Genomic DNA, 23,709 nt, shown 5'->3' on the forward strand with positions numbered 1-23,709 from the left:
GTCTATTTTCTGAGCTTTGCAGAGATGAAAATGGACTGACAATGAGTGTGAGGGAAACTGGCAGCTCGGCTGATGCATTACAGTCTATAATAACAGAAACAACACAGTAGATCGCTGGTAAATGGCTGCAAGCATTTTAGCCCCAACAGGCTGAGCTCAATAAATGCACAACATCCCAAATGATACACGCGACAATAAAGGAACAACTATTGTAGCTGCTGTAAACAACTAAACAGAGAAAACATCTAGTGAGGAGGATCTCGGCAGACCTCAAAGACGACATGAAAACCAAATCGGCCCAGATTTTTTCTCTTTTCCTTCAATTTTTTTTCTCTGCCACTGAAGCGTCTTCTCTGTTGACGTAATTCATGCCAACTGCAATTGGTTCTAGTTGGTCTTGTGACCAATAGTGATGCATTAAGTTTGAACATGCGCATACATATTCAGTGAATAACATCTTAAACATTGCTCTATTCCCCACACAAAGCTATCGTATGGCTTCCAAGGACTTCTAGCACACAAGCCATATAAACTACTTTTTCATAAAACATGGAGCAAATAAACAGCACAACATAAGCACAAAATTCTAGGTTTCTTCAAGCTTCAAAGGAACACCAACTTTTGGCATATTCCACACTGAGACCTGAAGATCTGACATCATTCCATGAAAGACACTTTCAAGTTGGGCAAGGTTGATGTAAGACCTTTGAGACGAGCTGAAATAGGAAACCTAGAAGCCAGGCGTCTGTTTTCAAGTGAGAGTGTGTGTGTGCACGAATCACAGAGGAGGTTTTTGGAGGAAACCTCAGTCTGGTTCTGAAGTGTGTGTACATGGGGGTGTGTATTTTGAAAATGTAAATGTGTGACAGTGACTGTGCGGGAAGCTGTCACCTGTTCTGCGAGAGGTGTCACCTTGGCGAGTTGTTTTTGCACTCTATCTGAAGGTAAAAGGAGAAGGTTTTATCGCTGTCTGAGACTGTGGCTCCCTCCCTCCGTGCCGGACGTCTCCCGACAGGAAACATCCTGCTCTGGCCTCTGATCTCTCCACACCGTGAGCCAAAGTTACACAGACACAACACAATGACTCAACATTCAACATGTAAACAGTGCAAGTGATAAATCACAGAAGCCACTTGCCTTCTAGGTTTTTAACAACAGATGCACCAGTTTTCATCCCAAAATCCTCACCTCTCGGTGTGCTGTCTTCAGCTTTATGTGCAATTACGAGATCTGCACAATAAAACAACTGAATATCCACCAACATTTCTGTACTTTACATTTGAATTTACTCAACAACAATAGCGGTTTGGTTGAAATAATAGTTAAGAAAAACTTGACTTGAAAACAGTGGTTCTGGGTTGATGTTTTAATGTTTTGAAATATGTTTTATGCTCACCAAGGCTGCACTTACATGATCAAAAATACAGTAAAAAAAACATATTGTGAAATATTGCTGCCATCTAAAATAAACGTTTTCTATTGTAATACATTAAAATGTTTTTTTTTTCCTGTGATACAAAGCTGAATTTCTTTTATTATTATTTTATTATTATTATCAATGTTAAAAACAGTTGTGCTGCTTCATATTTGTGTGGAAACTATAGTACATTTTTTCAGGAGTTCAAATGAACAGCATTTATTTAAAATATTAACCTTTTTAAGGTTATAAACGTCTTTACTGTACTTTTGAACAATTTAATGCATCTTTGCTGAATAGAAGTACTAATTTCACTAAAAAAAAAAAAAACGTAAGCATAAACCTAACAGTTACCTAGTTCTAGTTATATACTAGCCTTAGTCTGCTGTTCCTCGGGGAATTTTTTCAGGAGTTCAAATGAACAGCATTTATTTAAAATATTAACCTTTTTAAGGTTATAAACGTCTTTACTGTACTTTTGAACAATTTAATGCATCTTTGCTGAATAGAAGTACTAATTTCACTTTAAAAAAAAAACGTAAGCATAAACCTAACAGTTACCTAGTTCTAGTTATATACTAGCCTTAGTCTGCTGTTCCTCGGGGATTTACAAGGGATATTCACATGCAAATTCTAAAAAAGGTCTCGGATAAAAGAGTCCAGAATAACCTCTCCAAATGTGTGTCTAGAACTGTAGCTTCCAGCACACAAATCCTCCTGATAGTCACTTGCCCCTATTCTGTGGCACAATTCCATTAGTTCTGTGATGTGACTGTCACCGCAGGCCATTCTCCTTTCAAAAACCGAACTCAAAAGGAACCGCTCATCATTCTTGTCCCCAAAGCTTTTGTCTTCTGGAATTTCCTTGAGTTTTTGCCAACCCAGTACACCTAGGATGTCGTGATTAGGCAGAATGAAAGAGTTTAAAGAAGTCTGGTTTAACATAAACACAAGACCACAAAGCACTTCCTGCTCTGTGACATGACCTTGACTCCTCAGTTGTTTGGGGATTCAACACTTGCCGTCCATGATGTGGGCACATTCTTGAGGGTAAAAACAAAGCTTGACTCAAGGATATTCTTGGCATCCCAATGTCCTGCCAACTCCTCAACTTAAACCCAAATGATAAGAGTCTGGAGTATCCATGACCAGCAGACGTGTGTCATAATGGTGAGTTGCTCATCTGAGACATGAGGAGGTGGCAAGGTCAGTAATTCAAACATGACGCATACTGAGGAACTCCGGAGCCACTACAAAAAATGATCATTAAAAGCCTGTCTGAATTCTAGTTTTCTGTAACGAATCTTAGTGTGATTTCTACCTAGACAACATTTGTAGGCATCATAGGTGTGGTTCTTAAGCTGTAGACAACAAATTACACTGCCTGTAAAATGCTTCATTCTGGAAATGCTATGAGAATATTTTATGTGGCCCTTGCAGATCAATCCCACAATGCAGAGCAGTGAGAAAACGTTTTTTACTTGCATATATACTCAATTTCTTATGAGGTTGAAATCTCATTTTGAATGCATGTGCTTTCATTACATTTAATTTTATTAAATTGACACTGAAGTAATAAATCATAAATCATCATAACTCTATTCAGCTGAACACAGTGATTTCACATGATTGTACTCGGATTATGCTCAATATCCTGGCAACATATAAGGTCACATATGTAAACATATACCCACTTACAGAAGCTCCTGTGAGACAGAAGTGTTACAGAAGTGAATCATCAATTTAGATTTAAAGAAATAGTTCACCCAAAAAAGAAAATTTGCTGAAAATGTACTCACCCTCAGGCTACCCAATATGTAGACAAGTTTGATTTTTCATCAGAAGAGATGTTAATTGATGGACTGAAGTTGTGTGGATTACTTGTGATGTTTATATCAACTGTTCAAACTCATTCTGATGGCACCCATTCACTGCAGAGGATCCACTGGTGAGCAAGTGATGTAATGCTAAATTTATCCAAATTTCTTCTGATAAAGAAACAAACTCACATCTTGGATGGCCTGAGGGCGAGTACATTTTCAGTAGGGGTGTAACGGTACATGTATTCATAACGAAAATTTCCAGTACGGCTCTTTTGGTTCGGTACGCATGTGTACCGAGCAAATACAGCGTTGTTTCAACCACTGCATGAGTGGAACTTCATTGGAAACGTCCAGTTTTATATATTGTTACTTTTGATAAGAAACAAAGTCTCATCTTTCAAATTAGGTCCTTTTTTCAGGAAATTCAAACAATAAATGCCGTTTTTGGCACTCTTTGATGTGGCGACAGATCGCTGTATAAACGCCTTGGTTCAAACGGCAGCACGATCACCTCTGCCTCTTTACTGCTAGTTTTAATGTGAAATAAACATGAATGAACGTCTCACGCCTCATGTAATTACTCAATCAGTGTGTCAACCGCGGAAAGACGGTAATAAAATGGCTTGTAAACAAAATGTCACGTAGAATTTCATTTCCCTCAGGAAGTCAACAGCGTCCACAGCTCGTTAGTGCACTATAAATGAAGTCTAGAGAAGAGCATTTCATGAAATATTAGACTATATACACTCATATTTTTCTTTACCTGTTAGTGATGTCTTAATTATTTAATGTTTAAATAAATCTGTTATGAAACGAGTTATGAGAGGCACTGTGTAAATGAATATATTTCAACAACAAATAGAATTTTTTTTAATTTAAAAACTGCATGATGTGCAATTTACATGGTTGCAGTGTTGCTTGTTATATTTAAAAATATTTTTAAAATACTATACTACCTTATAGTAGGCCTAATGTAAAAGAGCTATCTATAGTTTAGAGCATAAGCCAAGGTAGCTTTTCATCCCTAAGAAAATCTGAATTATAACTGAATTTAATTCAAGAAAGAGCAATTTGTTCAGTAAACCACTGTTTAATAACTTATATAAACTACAAGCAACAGCACAAATAAATAAACAGTGAAAAAAGATACAAATAAAATAAACCGTGCTTTTCAGTTGTTTTTTTTTTTAGGTAGGTCTAACATCGTTTTTAGGTACAGAAATTGAATAAATCAAATGTAAAATAACATTGCATATTTGACTGTATAAATTAAAGATGAATCCTTATTAAAGTTACAAAAGTTATTCAATCAAGAGCAGTGAGAGATTTCCGTGTTGTTGCTGTTTGATTAACATTAAGAAAGTGCTGTCACTTTAAGAGAACGCACTGATCCAGTGCACTGATGCTGTACGTTCAGCCTATTATGTCTGCTAGGATACTCACCAAGATGGGCATTTTGACAATTTTTGTGTGAATTTGTCCATTTAAACAATACTTCACAGAGAGCTTAATATTTGCGTACGTTCTGAGACGCAGGTTCACGCGCTTCGGATGAGCGACCACACAGATCTTCTCACTGCGCGCCCGAGTTCACGTCTTCTGGCTCTTTAATATTTAAACTGGCAAGGCTTAAATGAGTTTAGTTTAAACACAGATAGCAACGTGTGCTGTTCAGGTCTCACCTGCATTATCAACACGTGATAACGGCATAAATGACAGTTATTCCAGTATAAAGCACTCGCATTGATTAAAGAGTGACTGGTTTGTCCCGTATTGTTTTCTCTCTCATCGCTCTTGCTGTATTGGGAAGCCAGAATTTGTATCCATCAACAGAAACATGCATTAGCCGAACTCTAACAAACCATATTACAGATGCATTGTCAGATTTAAGTTGAACCGCGGTCCTAGTGTATGCCGAACCGTGTGTGGAGAACGGTACGGTTTGATTTTTTACCGAGAACCGTTGCACCCCTAATATATATGCATGTATGTTTAGTTTTTCCCCCTGCTGTACCGAAACGTGAAATCAAAACCGAGGTACGTACCGAACCGTCATGTTTGTGTACCGTTTCACCCCTAATTTTCAGTAAATCTTCATTTCTGGGTGAACGATTCCTTTAAATTTTCTACTAGGCTTAAATAAATAATCATTTTAAATAACAGAATTTTAAAATGACTACCTGTACAACCCGAGAGAGGTGCTCGATTTGAGAACGTAAACAATGGAAAGTAACCAAGCCAGCATTACTTTCACAATCTGGATATTTCAAACATTTAGCAATATTGTGAAAATGCTGAACAAGCCAGAATATGCTACTGACGAGTAATTGCACTGTGTTTCCACAGCATGAGATTACCGCTGTGGTCATCTATCATTTTCAGACCTGACCATAAGAAGTCATTAGCGGGAGCTCTGTGAACACTGTGGTGTGTGGAAACCCATATTTACACCGAACCAGTCAGTTTCTGATTTAACACTATAAGCCTGTGATGTGAATAATGTGGTATACATGTGCTTGCTAGATTGCTTTTATTTATTTATTTCCATGCAGAAGTTGAACACGGTATATGTACCTAGGGGGAATCAGTGCCAAGCTAAGTTCATCCAATTTTTTGATTACATCTAAAGCCTGTCTCCCTTATTCCCCGGGCACGTTCTCCCTGTATTCTCACTCCTGCTTGCTCTCTCCGTAGGGTAAAGTGTATTGTAGAGAGCAGCGCTGTCACACCTGTCCCCATGCTGTCAGGATCAGAGCACACATGCTGCACTACTAACAGGATATGACAGAGGATGACTGTGTGAAGCTGTACTGAATTGTGAGGTGACTCCATCCAGAATTAGAACACAGTTTAAGCAACTACACTAAATTTAAAAGATTAACGGTCTCGTAATCTGGTTTATGACCAACTCTGATATCACCAAACTCAAGTGAAATGCCTGATTGGTGACAAATTGTGTGCACTAGATTAAAAACCAAGCAGCTTATCAAATCCTCTCTCTCTCTTTTGCGTTTTTTGAAAACATGCTCACAGTTTACAAAGGCAACAACTTACTCATTTACGATCAAATAGTCAACATGCACGCTTTGCATAACAGTGATAACCAGACTACATAAAGATGGCATAGAAAATACAGACCAAACATTTTGGACATCTGCACATACAAAAGACATATTGATATTATATCAGCTAGGCTAAAGAATCAGACAATATTTGGAAACTTTGTGATAACCTGGCATCCCCTGGTGTCACCTAAATAAATCTACAAATAGCCTTGTCAAGAAATAGTAAACAATTTATTTAAATTGTTATAAGATATATTACCAATTATTTATGTCTATTATTGTGCACAATATTTACAAAAAAAAAATTTTTATTGAAATGTCATATATATATAATTTTTTGGGAGTAAATATTGTGCATATCTACTGAGCTTGTAAAGTCTGTTTCTCTACTGATGATTTTGTTGATCTGGTATTATAGTAATTAATGACTTGAGCCATTAAACAGGTGTGTATATGCATACAGTAACTACAGAACTGTGCAGTTTCTTCCCCCTTTCTGATGTATTTTCCAAATCAAACATGCTTTCATTTACCACCAATGGACCTGCCAAAATAAAAATGGATTGGTTACAGCGGGAGCACTCAGCTTTAATGAAGTAAAATTGAATGGAGAAGTTTTTTTGTTTAGTGCCGTACTTATCGGATTCTTACAGCAGGGTTACTCCAGAACAGCACTACCTGCAGACACTTGTTTATATCTAACCTGGTCATCTTGCAAAAACTCAAACAGCATGCATATGCACCATCCTGGATGCCTGTCTGCTTTATAAAATTCCAAGTTATTGATGCCAAATACCCAGCTAACAAAATATGTTCTAAGAATGTTTTACGAACGTTCCTACCACGTAATGAAAACATCACTTCTGAATGTTCTCTGAAAGTCCAGTTTTTTTAAATGCTTTTTTTCTTGCTTATATGAACGTTAGAGACAATGTTAAGGGGATTGTTTGATTTTCTTATTTTGCAAACATTATGGGAATGTTACATCCGAATGTTCTCTAAATCATCTTAGACAAACATCCGACTAAAATGTTTAGGAAAGACGATGCATTGATAATATTTTTGTGCCAACATCTTGAGAATGTTATAAAAGACCAGATAACTTCGAATTAACATTCTATTAACGTTAATGAAAGAATATTTGTTCATAAGCTTGCCAGAACGTTAGCAAAAGCTCTGAGAACGTTCCCTGTAAGTCACAATAGAAAAATAATATTTATGACCAGGACTAAACACATGAGCATAAAGGACAATGCAGTATCCATGGAAACCACATAATCATTGATAAGTATGTTTTTTCCCAAGGCAGAGGTGAGTATGGCTAGTGGAAGTATAGTAGAAGAGTTTTATAACGTATCACAGTTGGTTACATTTGAGAACATCTGCAATTGACCTGAATAGGCTAAAAATACTACATGAAGAAAAACAGTATAAAAACAACATTACTGATGATAATTTAACTAGATTAGACACTATATAGGATCTCGATTACTTACGCACCCTTCAAACTATTATTTATATTCAATGTCACATACAACAGTGTTGACAAAGCACTGAGATACTGGAGGGCGGTTTTTCTCATTCATGCCCACATCAGATGGTAATATCATCATTTTATTTTTTAAGTAGTACTTTGCTTGGAGTAACATGAAAACATGATTTTCTGTACCATAGTATACCGTCTGAAATCATCACTATACCATTGGAACTTAGTGCATGTACAGTGCTGTGAAAAGGGTTTTGCCCCCTTCCTGTTTTTTTTTTTGCATATTTGTCACACTTAAAAGATTCAGATCAAACTAATTTTAATATTACACAAAGATAATGCAAGTAAATACAAAATGCAGTTTTTAAATGATGATTTCTTTTATTAAGGGAAAAAAGCTGTCCAAACCTGCCTGGCCCTACTTGAAAAAGTAATTGCCCCCTAAATCTAATAACCGGTTGTGCCACGCTTTGCAGCAACAACTGCAATCAAGTGTTTGCGATAACTTACAATGAGTCTTTCACATCGCTGTGGAGGAATTTTGTCCCACTCTTCTTTGCAGAATTGTTTTAATTCAGCCACATTGGAGGGTTTTCGAGCATGAATGGACTGTTTAAGCATCTCAATCGGATTTAAGTCCGGATTAATTACTTAATTTAGTTTTTCTTGAGCCATTCAGAGGTGGACTTGCTGGTGTGTTTGGGATCATTGTCCTGCTACACAACCCAAGTGCGCTTGAGCTTGAGGTCACAAACTGATGGCCGGACATTCTCCTTCAGGATTTTCTGATAGAATACAGAATTCATGGTTCCGTCAATTATGGTAAGTCGTCCAGGTCCAGATCATCACACTACCACCACCATGTTTGACTGTTGGTATGATGTTCTTTTTATGAAATGCAGTGTTGGTTTTAAGCCAGATGTAACGGGACACACACCTTCCAAAAAGTTAAACTTTTGTCTCATCAGTCCACAGAATATTTGCCCAAAAGACTTGGGGATAATCAAGATATTTTTTGGCAAATGAGAGACGAGTCCCTCCAGTCTCTTTCTTATTGTTGAATCATGAACACTGACCTTAATTGAGGCAAGTGAGGCCTGCAGTTCTTTAGATGTTGTTCTGGGTTCTTTTATGACCTCTTGGATGAGTCGTCGTTGTGCTCTTGGAGTAATTTTGGTTGGCCAGCAACTCCTGGGAAGGTTCACCACTGTTCCAAGTTTTCTCTATTTGTGGATAATGGCTCTGACCGTGGTTCGCTGGAGTCCCAAAGCCTTAGAAATGGCTTTATAATCCTTTCCAGACTGATACATGTCAACTGTTTTGATTCTCATCTGTTCTTGAATTTCTTTAGATCGCGGCATGATGTGTTGCTCTTTAAGCATGCTTCACTTTGTCAGACAGCTTCTATTTAAGTGATTTCTTGATTCAACAGGTCTGGCAGTAATCAGGCCTGGGTGTGGCTAGTGAAATATAACTCAGCTTTCTAAAATAAAGTGGTTAATCACAGTTCTTTCATGATTTAACAGGAGGGGGCAATTAATTTTTCACGTAGGGCCAGGCAGGTTTGGACAGCTTTTTTTCCTTAATAAATGAAATCATCATTTAAAAACTGCATTTTGTATTTACTTGAATTATCTTTGTGTAATATAAAAATTTCTTTGATGATCTGAATCTTTTAAGTGAGACAAATATGCAAAAAAAAAAAAAAACAGGAAGGGGGCAAAAACGTTTTCACAGCACTGTACATGTCCAAAACACCATAGTAGTACCCTGCTACTCCAATGTGCTACAAAGAACACCACGGAATGTACATCTCTTATCACGGATTATATAAAACATGCTATTTCCATGATACCATGTCTAGAAAACACTGTTACACCATAGTATGTATATGGTATGCAAAGCTGCTTCAAGTACAAGTCAAAAAGCATGATATATTTTTTCCCGGTTTGACTCGTTGTAAATAATATTGCGGATTAAAATCTCAAATGTAAGACAGCAATCAGACGGATGCTGTGGTGTGTGCATCCATCATAATCAAACATACTAAATACATGCATCTCCTCCAAACGAGTCGCAATGTACTGGCATGTTGTTTTTATGGAAGCGTGTGACATAGCACTGGAAAACCAAATGTTTCGCGGGAGCCGTCTGAACACAGACCCCCTGAAAATAACACGCACGTGACGTGCCATGACTTGACTTACCGAGCAGGAGCAGTTTCACCTCCCTCGCCGCCTTCTCTCCATCCTCCCGAAGGTTTTTGTCGATCATCTTTGATCTCTCGGCGGCCGCCTTGTCTTCTGCGCTCACCGTGCAGCCCATGATCGAACCGTGCGCGCGTCAAACTTCAAAGAATAGGTGAGATCAGCTCGGTCCGTTCCGCGCAAGAACTGTCAACTATAAACACGCCGCGTGGATTGACAGATGTGCTATAAAGGCGCAAAGTGTCACAATTTAAAAGGTTTGATTCCAAAAATCCTCGGCCTGTGATTCTCCATCAATCAGGAGGGTTCGAATATGTGTTGACGCGATTAAAAAGTTGCTTAATTTCCCACCAAATCAATCAATCAATCTTCCTTCCTTTAGCGCCTCCTTTGAGATCACAGAGCAGCCGCGAGGTCGGCGCTTTCATCTACAGCTCACAGTTCCCGAAATCAAAGTCATTTGCTTGCACTGAATCAGATGTCGGTTTTTGCACGCGAAATTGTATCCAACTGGTGAGAAATTCTGCCGCCAAACAGCTCTGGTATTTTATTTAAAATTCAAACGTTCTGCATATCTATCCTGGCGCAGGGAGATTCAAAATATTTAAAAATTCGAAATCAGAACGTCGCAGCGTTCGGTGTGGAGCTCCGCTCGCGCTGCTTTCTTCTGAGGAATAAACAGAGTGTGAATTGTGAAAGAAAAGAAAAAAGCCAAAGCGTGCAGCAGCAGCAGCAGCAGCACCCTCCCACTGATGACCCAATGCGTGTGAATTGTGGGAAATGCAGTAGTTTCTGCCGTTTCCGAACAACTAAGTTAGTGCTGGGATGTTCATTTAAGCAAATCGGTTTGCTCAGATTGTTCAATGAACTAAGTGATTCACTGATTCTTTGAAATCATAACTCAAGTTTAATAAGTATATAATCATTTAAAACAATATATATTGAATAATAATAAGAAACATTCGCACAAAAGACAAAAATCTTAGTAGTACTTAAATTCAGTTTTTTTAAAATGAATCAAACGTGTCTCCAAAAGACCCATGTGGCGTTTTATTCATTTTAAAAGTAAAATACATTTTAGTTAAATGCTGCTTATCGCTATGTGATCCAATAGTGTAAATGAATGTCTAACATGTGACTCACATGGATACTTCGAATGATGAGCATGCGCTGTGCGAATCAATTCGAATGAAACATTCAAAAAGAACCGATTCAAAAGAACGACTCGTTCGCGAATTGAACATCAAGAGTGACGGCAACTCCTCTTTGAGCTTGAAAGAAACCGGAGAAACCTATTCAAATATTCAGCCCTAAGCACACATATGCAGATAAATAATAAGAATAATACATGTAAAATGCACTTAAATGCAGCTTTAGGATACTAGAGCTGACATTTGCCATTTGGATCTGCAAGCATCGCCCTCAAGTGTTATAAAAACTAATCACAGTATTTTACCATCTTAGAAGCCTTGAAGGGATGGTTCACCCAAAAATGAAAATTTGATGTTTATCTGCTTACCCCCAGGGCATCCAAGATGTAGGTGACTTTGTTTCTTCAGTAGAACACATTTGATGATTTTTAACTTTAACCGTTGCAGTCTATCTGTCATATAATGCATGGCAATGGTAACAAAATCTATGAGAGTAAAAAAAACATGCACAGACAAATCCAAATTAAACCCTGCGGCTTGTGACGACACATTGATGTCCTAAGACACGAAACGATCGGTTTGTGCCAGAAACCGAACAGTATTTATATAATTTTTTTACCTCTAGTACACCACTATGTCCAACTCTCTTTAGGCGCGCGTACGGCATCCGGTGCGTGAGGTGTGTACGCGCTCTGGTGTAGTTTGTTAATGGGTGTGTTGATATCCAGCCGAAGAGCAATCAGCCATAAGCTATTCAACAAGCACTTATAGGGTTCATAGAAAAAAAATAGGTAGTATCTAAAGAGTATATAAGGTAGCTAGTTGTAAAGTGAGGCACTTTTCTTTAGTATATTTAGATTTATAATACTTCAAAAAGCACAAAATTTAATTAAATGATCAGTTTCAGGAAAATAAAGTAAAAATAAAATATAAAAACATCATAGCCATGTTAAACAGTGACTCCTGGGGACCACTGGCACTGCACTTCAATCTCCAACATAAAGTTCAGTTTGTTTTTTGGTTGACAATGCAAACAGAACTATGATGTTAGCTACATTTTATATACCACAAATACATTTTTTTGCCATTAATGTGGTGATATTAACTGCATGCTCACTTCTGTTGCAGAATAACTCATGTTTGCTCATGGTTTACCAATATCTGCCACTACCAACCCAGCTAGTCATCAGTCGACACATAATATTAGCACAATTATTGTGCAACAGGATTGCACAGCATAACATTTTGGCAGAATCTGAACACATTACAGTTTTGAAAACATCGCATGAACCACTGAGTAAGAGCAAGTTATTTCAAACTTCAAATAAGCAACATGTAACTAAAAAAAATACTGGCGTTTTTCATGTTTCTACATATCAGCTGGTTCATTAACTACTGCTAACGCCAAAACAGGGTCCACAAATACTCAGATTACAAGAATAGTACCTGTTAAACAATTTAAACACAGATGTGAAAAAATAAAACATTTACATCCGTTTTCATGTGAGATATTGAGAGCAGCTTCCAAACTAAATTACTTAAACTTCACTGCAGTGAAATGCTTAAAGGAATCGTTCACCCAAAAATGAAAATTTGCTGAAAATGTACTCACCCTCAGGCCACTCAAGATGTAGAGCAGTTTGTTTCTTCATTGGGACAGATTTGGAGAAATGTAGCATTACAGCCCCCGCTCACCAGTGGATCCTCTGCAGTGAATGGGTGCCGTCAGAATGAGAGTCCACAAAAACATCACAATAATTTGCATGTAATCCACACCACTGAAGTCCATTAATTAATGTCTTTTTCAGTGGAGGAAGTGTTATTATGGATTATGGACGGCGTGTTTATTTTGTCCAGAAGCGATTATTTTGGGGGGGAAAATCATAATAGATTTGTTTCACTTCACGAGATGTTAACTGATGGACTGGAGTGGTGTGGATTACTTGTGATGTTTTTATCAGCTGTTTGGACTCTCATTCTGACGGCACCCATTCACTGCAGAGGATCCATTGATGAGCAAGTGATATAATGCTATATTTCTCCAAATCTGTTACGATGAAGAAACAAACTCATCTACATCTTAGATGACCTGAGTGTGAGTAAAAGCTCATTTTCATTTTTGAGTGAACTATTCCTTTAATATAACTGTTGGAATTCTAATACAGGGGAGATTATGTCTATTTCAAGTAAAATATAGTTTAGTTTTTTTTATATGAGGTCCTTGTCTAGTGTTTGTATAAATGACCTTGAGTATGCAGGCATCATGGTCTTCAACAAAACCGATAAAGGACACCGGCATTGTACACATTAATACTATAAAACACACTAATACTCATCCAGTGAACTGCAAAATATATTCGATACAATTAAATAAATATGTTTTTCACTGGTTAAATCTCAATGTGATCAAGGTATGCCTGGCATTCCGTCTACTGTGCATACTTTAGGAAAACAGCAAATATACTTCATGACAGTTTGAAGTATAGACTATAGAAATCCTTCGCTTTGGCACACTGAAATTGTGCGATATGATAAATTGCACTCTCACTTGACCCGAAAACACTGCAAGTTACCTGAAATAGGTAGTAATGTGACTCACTGATTGTCCAAAGCCCACTGGAGAGTAAACCATCTATCGATCCATCTTTACTAAACTAGCCCGCTTCATTCTACACCCAGAGAGCAACCAAACCTCTACAATCTCCTTGTTCTATGAGCAAAGTAATACACAGAATTAAATATGTACAAATCTGATATATAGGTCACTATTGTACAATGCATTTGCTGTCACTTAAAAGAAATCTAGAAGGATGCAATTATGTGTTACTACAGTACTTGCATTAAGAGATCTGGATTGGATAAACAGAGAGTGAGAGTTAATAAAAAATGACGACGAGCAAACTTAAGCCATAACAGCATATTTCTACAGGGTAAGTGAGCGATGCACTAACCCAGGGGTCTCCAAACTCGGTCCTGGAGGGCCGGTGTCCTGCAGAGTTTAGCTCCAACCCTAATTAAACACACCTGAAGCAACTAATCAAGGTCTTACTAGGCATACTAGAAACTTCCAGTCAGGTGTGTTGAGGCAAGATGGAGCTAAACTCTGCAGGACACCGGCCCTCCAGGACCGAGTTTGGAGACCCCTGCACTAACCCTTCAATAAATAAATAAAAAATTGCCCAAATTGACAAGATCAGCATTTTTACAGGTTTTAACATATAAAACATCAGTGTGAATTTATCAGAAATGTTTTTCAGAATAATGCAATTTTTCCCCATTATCTGATGGCAGGTTATCTGTGTAAAATGGGATGTTACGTTGGGTCCCCCTCACCTTTTCCTTGCCACAGTGGAATAGGGCATCCTCTGTGTCATAACAGGCAGAAAAATATGGATAAAAATAAATCAGATCACTTCCAGTATGTTACATCACTAAACTAACGTACACCACACACTCTCATACAAAGGCATGTACACAAAAACACACATTCATCTTCAGAGTTTGTCTCCTAGTGGCCACCCAGAGCACTGCTGCTGCCTGTCGTCCAATCAATGATGATGAAGCTCAAGCTCATTATCATAAACAACATGCCCAGTCCAGCAAAACAGGCAGCCTGAGAAAAAGAGAAAAAAATTTTTTTAGTCATTAATCTGATCTTTTTCTCTTTTATAAAACAACTTTCTGGCCAAATTATATGAAGTAATTAGGATTCAGACTAATGTGTGAACTGATTTAGAAAGAGCGTTTTAGAAATATTCGAAAAAAGTACAGTAAAGTATTTCTACTATACATCTGTCTTTTTTCAGGTAGGAGATATAAACACCATGTAAATGTCTAGACGTGATGATACAGAGCTGAAGAAAACAGCTCAGATGGGTCGTATGAGAGTATAACTGGAATCAATTGGTATAAACCTTGGATCGGTGCAGTATTAACTTAGCATCACTAATATACTATTATAGTTTTTGTTAGTATTTTGAATTAATTTTTATTTTATATTTTCTCTTTTCAATTTAATTTTAAAGTGTAATGTAAATTAGAAATGTTGCCTTAGTGAATAGCTGAAATGTTTTTTAATGGTTTTCATTTTACATAAATACATCAATTTTGCCCTAACACAGGGACATAGCCATCATTTCAGAAGTGAGGGGGTCAGAAATGTCAAATATAATAATGCTTAATACTTAATTTTCTAATTGACAGGTTTTATTATTATTATTTTCTTATCTTATCTCTTACTTTTAATTGGCTGAGAAAACAAATGCACTACTGGACAATAACCAATAATTCTTTTATCACAGAATAAGGCAGAAGATATATTTTATAGTTTCTATAGCCATTTGTAATAAATGCCATGTCAGTTAGCACTGCATTATTCAGATGCTTTTTTTTTTACCTGGAGATGACTTGAAAAGCACACATAAACCATATATTGTCGTAATCGTGTGTTTGTTGTCTTCACGTTTCTTTTTATTCAGCTTAGCTACAGCAGAGATTGTTTTGGCTACAGCGATAGCTGGGTGCCTTTATTCATATTAGGGATTTCCTGCACGTCATAAGTTATTCCTTCTAAAAAAAGAAAAAGAAAAAAAGAAAGTCATAACTTCTATGAGTCCGTTTTGGACTTTCTGCGCGAGAGCGTCCTCTGGCTTCGAGTATGAATGAAACATACACTGCATGAGAGTGTTTACACCTCGCTCCTGACCACATCACTGTCTTTACTGGGTGTTTTTAGAGAATATTTGCATTTATTCACATGTGATTGGATTAGCTACTCATGTGCTGGACTGTCATGATTTGTCACGCAATGCTGACTGATAAAGAAGTGCGCACTACACCACTGAAGACGCTATATGTCGGCGCGCTACCCACAAGGCTGTTTTATTTATATATATTTATTTTATTTTAGTTAACGTCCATTTTTTTTCAAGTAACAAAATTGCATTTTTTTATGGTTTTAATTTTAGTTCCAGTTTTGGTTTTAGTGAACTATAATAATCCTGGATCAGTGCGATATAAATGCATGGCGATGCTTGCCTTGAACAGTTTTCAAAAATGTACTTCACTCTCTTTCTGGGTAATCATTAATCATACAAACATAACTCACAAAGATTTTGGGGGTAGAGCGCATTGGCTCCTTATCCTTGGGAACAATACGGATGTAGAAGACAGCAGGGAAGATGAAGATAAGACAGGGAGCGGATGTTGCACCTGGAGGAGGAAGAACGGGACAAATGTAGATCAGCTAATCAGCTGAATCCAATTAAACCTGACACTGATGACAATTAAACATGACGACAATTAAAATTCCAGCAACGTTTTCCTTGCTGATGAAAATGAGAATGGAAAAGTTAAATGAGAACCCTGTGTTGAACAAAACCAATTTTATGGTTATCACAGTAAGACTCATGGGTCAATGTCAAATGATTTCTGAAAGGAAAAATAGTTTTAAAAAACATTTAAAGCTAATTATAAAGTTTTAAAAATTTTCAATTTGTACAATTTTCACAATGTCAAAATATGTTTAATAAATATCACCATTTTTTATTTAAAGGTGACATATTATGCCCCTTTTTACAATATGTAATATAAGTGGTCTGGATTTTGAGCTCTTGGGTCATTAATGATTGAAGGACTCACCAATGATGCCAAAGATGCCCAGGATGTTGGGAGCGAAGATGACCAGCATGTTGATGAAGGTCAGGAGAATGACGGCGATGGCGACGTGTCGGATCCAGTTGAAGGTTTTATTAGGGAACATCATCTCTTGAATGGCTCTTCGCACCTTTGAGAAAAAGTAGCAGATTGAAGCTTGAGAACATTTTTATGCCATTTTTGTTGACTGAAATTTCTTCAAGAAACTTTTGAGCCCCTTTGAGCTCTTACTGTACAGCAAGCTCAATCTGTCCCCTATAGGTGGCATCAATCGTTTTAACTGTATATATCACAGTGTACTTAATTTTGTTGTATCATTCAACCCAAATGATTCATCTATTACATCAGTGCTACTTAACCTTTTTGACTCCAAGGTCCCACTACTCTACAAGACAAAAATGAAGGGCTAAGATATTGCCGTAATGACAAAGCTGCTTGTTTTCAGACTTTTTATATACAGAACCTAGGAGTGGCATTATATTAAAATAATTAAATACCATAATTCCAGACGTTTCAAGAACTTATTTACCAGTTTTCCAGCTGGTTGATTAGATTCTTTTTACCCACAAATAGCTATTTCTCAGCAATTTCTTTCTGACAAAATATTTTAGAGTCTGACATAATTAGAATCACTTGTTTTCATTATAGAAATATCCATGAATTTTTAAGATTTTATTAATTTGCGTGACTTTTCCAGGTCTAGACATTAAGCTTTTAAAATTCCTCATATATCCAGGTTTTTCAAGAACCCTGGTTCTTAAATAAAAAAATGTAAAAAGGAGGAACAATTCACATTACGAAATATAATGTCAGCTTATCTGTAACAAGAGTTTAACAGGAATAAAGTGGCAAAAACTTTGGATCAGTGCAGTGTTATTTTAGTACCATTGAGATACTATTATAGATTTTGTTAATATTTTTAATTTGAATTTTATTTCTATTTTCAGTTTTTAATTTTAGTTAAAGTTTTATTAATTTTTAAAATGTCCACAGAGTTTTACTTACATTTCATTCATTTGTTTTAATTTATTTAAAACTTCCAAGTTAACCTGAACGATAATGAGAAATGTTGCCTTGGCAACTAGCTGACATAATTTTTATTTTATTTTTTAAATATTACATTTTTAATATAAAAAAATCAGTGTAATGTTAACACATGGCGATGCATGTTTTCAAAATGTAGGAACAATTTACATCAAGAAATATAAAATCAGTCTATATCTTGGTTTTTAGGTGCTTTATCTTATTTTAATACTTATTTTGTCTCAGTTTAGTTAAGTTATTTTAAGCCATTTTGCAGCCATGGATGCCATTCCAATCTTGGAATTATGCTGAGGCCCCCTCACATCACAAAGAGGAGTCAGCGTTTTGCTTGGTGTATGATTTTTTTAAATCACACCGTGGATATACTGTGGTAAAAATGCTCAAAACAGCACAATCTCTATGATATGAGCATATGAACATGTTAAACTCACTGGGAACAGAACGATGGGCACAGTCAGCGTGACGGCGGTGAGCACAGCCAAACGCACGCAGAGGATGAGAGTGTCGTAGGGGTCGATCCTGCTGTATGTGTGCAGAAGCTCGGCCTCAACATTAGCTGTGGCAGAATGAGAGAATTCATCTACTTAGTTTACAGCTCTTACAATACATGCTTAGCATTTCATTATGATTTGAATATTTCAGGATGATCTCATGTGAATATTGAAACATTGAAATAATAGTAATAATCTAACTTATTTTATAAAGTGCCTTTAAAGCAAGCTTCTCAAGGTGCTTACACAAAAAGGGAAAATAATTAAAGCATGCATATCAAGAGAATTTAATCAAGTAAATCCTATCCCAAAAATACAGAATATGCAAACACACAGGATATGTTCTTGCTTTCAAAAACAGCTAGATGGAGCAAAAACATTTTTTTACAGTCGCTACATTTTTTAAATAATCCGTGTTGCATTGCCTACCAAAGCGGGACTGTATTTAATTTGACATGCAACATAATGCATACATAAAATTGAGTGCAAACTTGGACCAAATGCAACATCCAGTGTGCTAGTTAAGCAGAGTACTAGCAATGCAAATGTAAAAGTGTTAAACTTACTGTAAAATGTTAGGTATCCAAAGAGAGCAGCAAGGAAGTACATAGTGTACATGATCAGAATGGAAATGTTGGAAATGTGCTGCATCTTCCTCTGAGTTGGGCTGCAGGGAGAAAAACATGAGATTCCTATTCAATCTATTTGCATAAAACACAGATTACAGTCGCAGTGCTGCTTTAATGCTGTCTACTTACTTGCGCAGCTCAGTGTAGATGGGCAGGACCTCAGGGTGGCAGACGAAAGCGAAGGCCAGAATGGGGATGGTGTATGCGGTCTGTGGGACAGTGCCTTTTTTAATGCATTCAGTAAAATATGTAATTATGAAAACAAAAATGTGCTATTCTTTGAGCGTAGTACATGTGTGTTGATGGTGAACATCTGTGGGCTGCAGCGGGAGTCGTCCACCATCACATGACCGTTATGGTAGCCGTGGGCGTGGTTCACCGTCACGTTTGAATGAGCGTGTGCCAGCGTGCTATTGGCCGAAAACTCCTCGAATGGGCACGGGATCTGGAACTTCTTATAGATGACCTAACAATACAGAAAGGGACAGAAGATGGAGTAAAAATTTAAAATACAGAAAATCAACAACAAATACATTTGGGCTATTTTGTTTATCTAAGTAGTAAGTACTTGACACATAATTCAGTCAAGAACAAGAGTACTTCCTGTGTGTATTCCTCTAATTGCCATCAAACAAACTGTACTGCAAAAATGATCATAAATAAAAAAACAAACAGGTTTTTTTTTACATGTTCGTATAAAGTTATGAAATTTCCAACTTGTGATCAATGTTTTGAAGCTGAAAAAACCCATGTAGTTATTTTTTAATATTCAAGCCTCTAATGGCAACATTCTTGTCGGCTAACATGTCCAAAGACATAAAGACACATAAAAATACAATGGGTTAAAAGTAATGATCCCTAACATTAGGTCAAATACCAAAAACATAAAAATTCAACCAATAACTTGAGTACGTTCTGTGTGTATTCGCTTTATTGCTGTCAAACAAACTGGACAGTAAAAAAAATGACGTGACATGACAGAAGTAAATACAAAACAAAACTAAGGCCATTTTTGGCATGTTTGTATATAGTTGTTATGGAATTTTGATCTTGTGATCAATGTTTTGAAGCTGAAAAAGCCATGTATTTATTGTGAGTATGTCCTGTGTGTATTCCAAACAAGGTGGATTGTGGGAAAAAAGGCAAACAATAACTAAATAAAACAATTAATGAATAAATAAATAAATAGTCCATTTTTGTTTGTTTATAGTTGTTGAGTTTCAATCTTGTCATCAGTGTTTTGAATTTGAAAAAAGACATCCAGTTATTGTGTTTTTATTTCTTAATAATACAAGCTCATCTCTAATGGCTACATGTCTTGGCGGCTAAATTGTCAAAGACATATAAATAATTATCTCCAACAGCAGGTCAAATAACAAAAACAGAAAAACATTATTATTCTTCAAAGGGGCCAAATACCCCATGACAAACGTTACACTTGTGAAACATTATAGAGCATCATCATATTATCCCGAGAGAGTGTAACCAATTATAACCAATTAAAAGCCTCAGTCGTCTTCTTTTGAAGTCAGTCTGAGTGAGTGTTTTATGAGTCAGCATTGCTGTGTGTAGATATGATATAATATGTACGCAGTATATTGCTTCCTCTGGGGAAAAATGTGCGGGCGAACGCTTATGTGAAGCTGTGATTCAACACACTCTGAAATATGTATGAGACACAGGGACAGGAAGGTGGTGAGGTTTTTATATTAATTGTACATTTTTTGTATCAAATAAATGATTTATGAATGTTGTTTCTTTGGAATAACATGCACTGATGAATCATGCTCAATAAGTGATTTTTGTTTTCATATTAACTTTAATAACATCTGCACTAATGGCAATGATGATGATGATGGCAAATACTTACTGCACTGAGGAAGAAGACCATGCAGCTGAGTGAAAAACCACTGGTATAACCAAGGTAACCTGAAAATGTAAATATAGTAAATATGTTAAGCACGTCAATATGGCGTCACTGTGCTATTGTCAATCGACATGCCGCCGCATACATGCATTCAAGCCTGAATCCCTGCAACTCCCGGTATAAATGCATGTGCTTAGAAAAGCACAGTGAGTTATCGCTCATCTCAGGAGCTGATCTGTGCTGACAGAGCTTACCAGACACAAATACTGACAAGGTCAACTTGATTCAATTACTATAAACACGTCAAAACGACAAAAACAGAATTGTGTGCGGTTCAAACGGACTGTTGCTGTCAGATAAACAGGTGTGCTGAATTGGTTTAGCTTATTGCTTGATATGAGGCCAGAATGTGCTTTTAAAGTGCTTGAACCGATGCTCTGTAATATGAACGGTCCATTCAACTGGGTCAAACGTACACGGAAACCCACTTTCATGAAATGAGATGACTGAAGTAGAAATGATCGACTCACCCAACTGCTTCATTAGAGCCAAAGGCAGGATGACAAAGAGAGACACAAGCACCACCAAGTAGTTTCCATTGAGATACCATTCCCTACACAAACAGACAATTCAAGAAATGTCAAATGCCAAGCACTAGTCAAAAATACACGATTTATCAGCAATATTTTTTTTTAAAGTTATATCAGTTCAGATCAGTCCTTTTATGTGATTAACACAACAAGTTACTGAAAAACATCAAGCTAGGGCATAACACTGTAAATAGTTTGTCACCATTATGGTGATTAATGTGCACTTTGGTTGTGAACTCAGACCTTATTTACTTTTAATACTTTACATGTTCTCCCAGAAGTATAAAAATGTGTTATATAAAAGAAAATATGACTCTTTGTTTGATCATTAATTGCAATCTCCACTATATGTGGCAATAATATGTGGAAATAATGTAATATTTTATACTTACTTATTTGCTCATTATAAGTAAAAAACATTTGATATACTGCCGGTCAAAAGTAGTAAAAAAAAATTGTAGAAATTAATACTTTTATTCAGCAAAGATGCTTTAAATTGATCAAAACGTGACAGTAAAGACGTGTGATGTTACAAAACATTCTATTTTAAATAGCTGTTGCTATTTGGAACATGCATCTTTGTTACTGCATCATTGATAATAATCAGAAAGGTTTCTTGAGCAGCAAATCAGCATATTAGAATGCTAATAATAAATGTTAATAAATGTTGAATAAGAAAATCAGCATATCAGAATGATTTCTGAAGGATTATGTGATACTGAAGAATGGAGTAATGATGTTGAAAATACAGCTTTGGTCACAGGAATAAATTAAATTTTAAATGATATAAAATTTAAACAAACAGTCATTTTTAAATGTAATCTTTTTTCACAATATTACTGTTTTTACTGTATTACAAATAAATGCAGCTTTGGTGAGCATAAGTGGCTTTTTTCAAAAACATTAAAAAAAATGTACCAACCCCAAACTTTTGAATGATAGCATACATGCATATCCAGATATGGTTATTATATTTGCTTCAATTTTAGTAAGAGTAAATGAAGTATGAACTAAAAGGGCAACAAAATAAACCAGTAAATAGTAAAAAAATACAACCACATTTACTGATAACTTTCAGTGCCTATTTTAAAGCCAATCTGTCTTCCGGTCTCCTTTTCTGTTACTCTGCCTGTGTGACAAACTAAAAGCATCTTCACTTGTGTGGCTGTGGAAAACACCTACACTGTTCCGGAATCAACCTGTCTAACTCGGATTCCAGCCTGAGTCTGAGTCTGCGATTCTCATGATTTATTAGACAGTATGTTGTGTTTGCTGTGGCCGCTAGCGACACACACCAGAGCTGACTGCAACATGGCGCAGTTCCTGCTCCTGCACTCAAGTAACCACACACTGTAAACACAAGGACACACACACACACACACACACACAGAGTCACAAGGTGCTCTGCAGTGTGTAGGTCCAGGCCTGGTTTGAGACTCCTCTATTTTCAGACCCTCTCCGCACCTCCCTGCTTGTATTCAGACACTGATGGGGAGGGTTGGCGTGCCGGCGTCAGACCCTCTCAGACTATAAGTAGACTACTATATGTGGGAATGAAACATCATACATTATATATGCTATCGTTGGGGGCATAAACATTCCTCAGCAAAAGACCATGTGCAGATGTAATATCTCTGATTTTACATGCCGACTTCTGCATAGCAACATTCAAACACTGAAATATTCATGTTAAACTACCCCTTTATGCAGTATAGATGTATTTTCCAATAATCTGGTACGGGAAATGCAAATTTATGTTATTTATATTAAATTATATTTACAGAAAATGGATGGATGGATGGATGGATGGATGGATGGGAGAGAGAGAGAGAGAGATGGATGGATGGATGGATGGATGATAGTGGATGGATGGATGGATGGGGAGAGAGAGAGATAGAGAGAGAAAGATGGATGGATGGATGGATGGATGGATGGATAGTGGATGGATGGATGGATGGGGAGAGAGAGAGATGGATGGATGGATGGAGAGAGAGAGAGAGAGATAGATAGAGAGATAGATCAATACTGTAAGACATAAGAGCACATCTAATTTAAATGTTTGAATGTGAATGTTTTATGTGAATTTATTATTATTATTATTATTTTTTTTTAAATAAAACTTCAAAAATGTAAATAAAGCTGAAATACAAATTTACCTGAATTAAAATTTTTAAAAACAGTTGGCCTTGGCAACTAACTGAAATAAATAAGTAAAAGAAAAACTAAATAAAAAAAAATTAATAAAATAAAATGTATGATAACAAAAATGACAAAAGCACATTAC

At 36.5% G+C, this 23,709-nt stretch overlaps 2 protein-coding genes across 4 annotated transcripts in view; both read right to left on the reverse strand.

Annotated features, from left to right (window-relative positions):
• The window catches only part of gnai2b (guanine nucleotide binding protein (G protein), alpha inhibiting activity polypeptide 2b), a 60,591-nt gene extending 49,792 nt beyond the window's left edge, over positions 1-10,799 (reverse strand). The window contains exon 1 of the mRNA XM_016275389.1: positions 9,999-10,799. Coding sequence (XP_016130875.1) covers positions 9,999-10,116 — 118 coding nt within the window. The 5' untranslated portion in view covers positions 10,117-10,799. The remainder of the gene's footprint in view (positions 1-9,998) is intronic.
• A 3,605-nt stretch (positions 10,800-14,404) lies between these two features.
• The window catches only part of slc38a3b (solute carrier family 38 member 3b), a 27,593-nt gene continuing 18,288 nt past the window's right edge, over positions 14,405-23,709 (reverse strand). For all 3 annotated transcript variants that reach the window (XM_016275388.1, XM_016275387.1, XM_016275386.1), the window contains 9 exons: positions 21,366-21,448; positions 20,839-20,897; positions 19,261-19,434; positions 19,098-19,177; positions 18,906-19,006; positions 18,280-18,404; positions 16,790-16,934; positions 16,257-16,360; positions 14,405-14,762 (listed from right to left, as the gene is read on the reverse strand). In XM_016275388.1, the coding sequence (XP_016130874.1) occupies positions 14,658-14,762; positions 16,257-16,360; positions 16,790-16,934; positions 18,280-18,404; positions 18,906-19,006; positions 19,098-19,177; positions 19,261-19,434; positions 20,839-20,897; positions 21,366-21,448 (976 nt within the window). In that variant the 3' untranslated portion in view covers positions 14,405-14,657. The remainder of the gene's footprint in view (positions 14,763-16,256; positions 16,361-16,789; positions 16,935-18,279; positions 18,405-18,905; positions 19,007-19,097; positions 19,178-19,260; positions 19,435-20,838; positions 20,898-21,365; positions 21,449-23,709) is intronic.

Source organism: Sinocyclocheilus grahami, unplaced genomic scaffold (assembly GCF_001515645.1).
Source record: "Sinocyclocheilus grahami isolate Dianchi unplaced genomic scaffold, SAMN03320097.WGS_v1.1 scaffold94.1, whole genome shotgun sequence".
Lineage (NCBI taxonomy): Eukaryota > Metazoa > Chordata > Actinopteri > Cypriniformes > Cyprinidae > Sinocyclocheilus > Sinocyclocheilus grahami.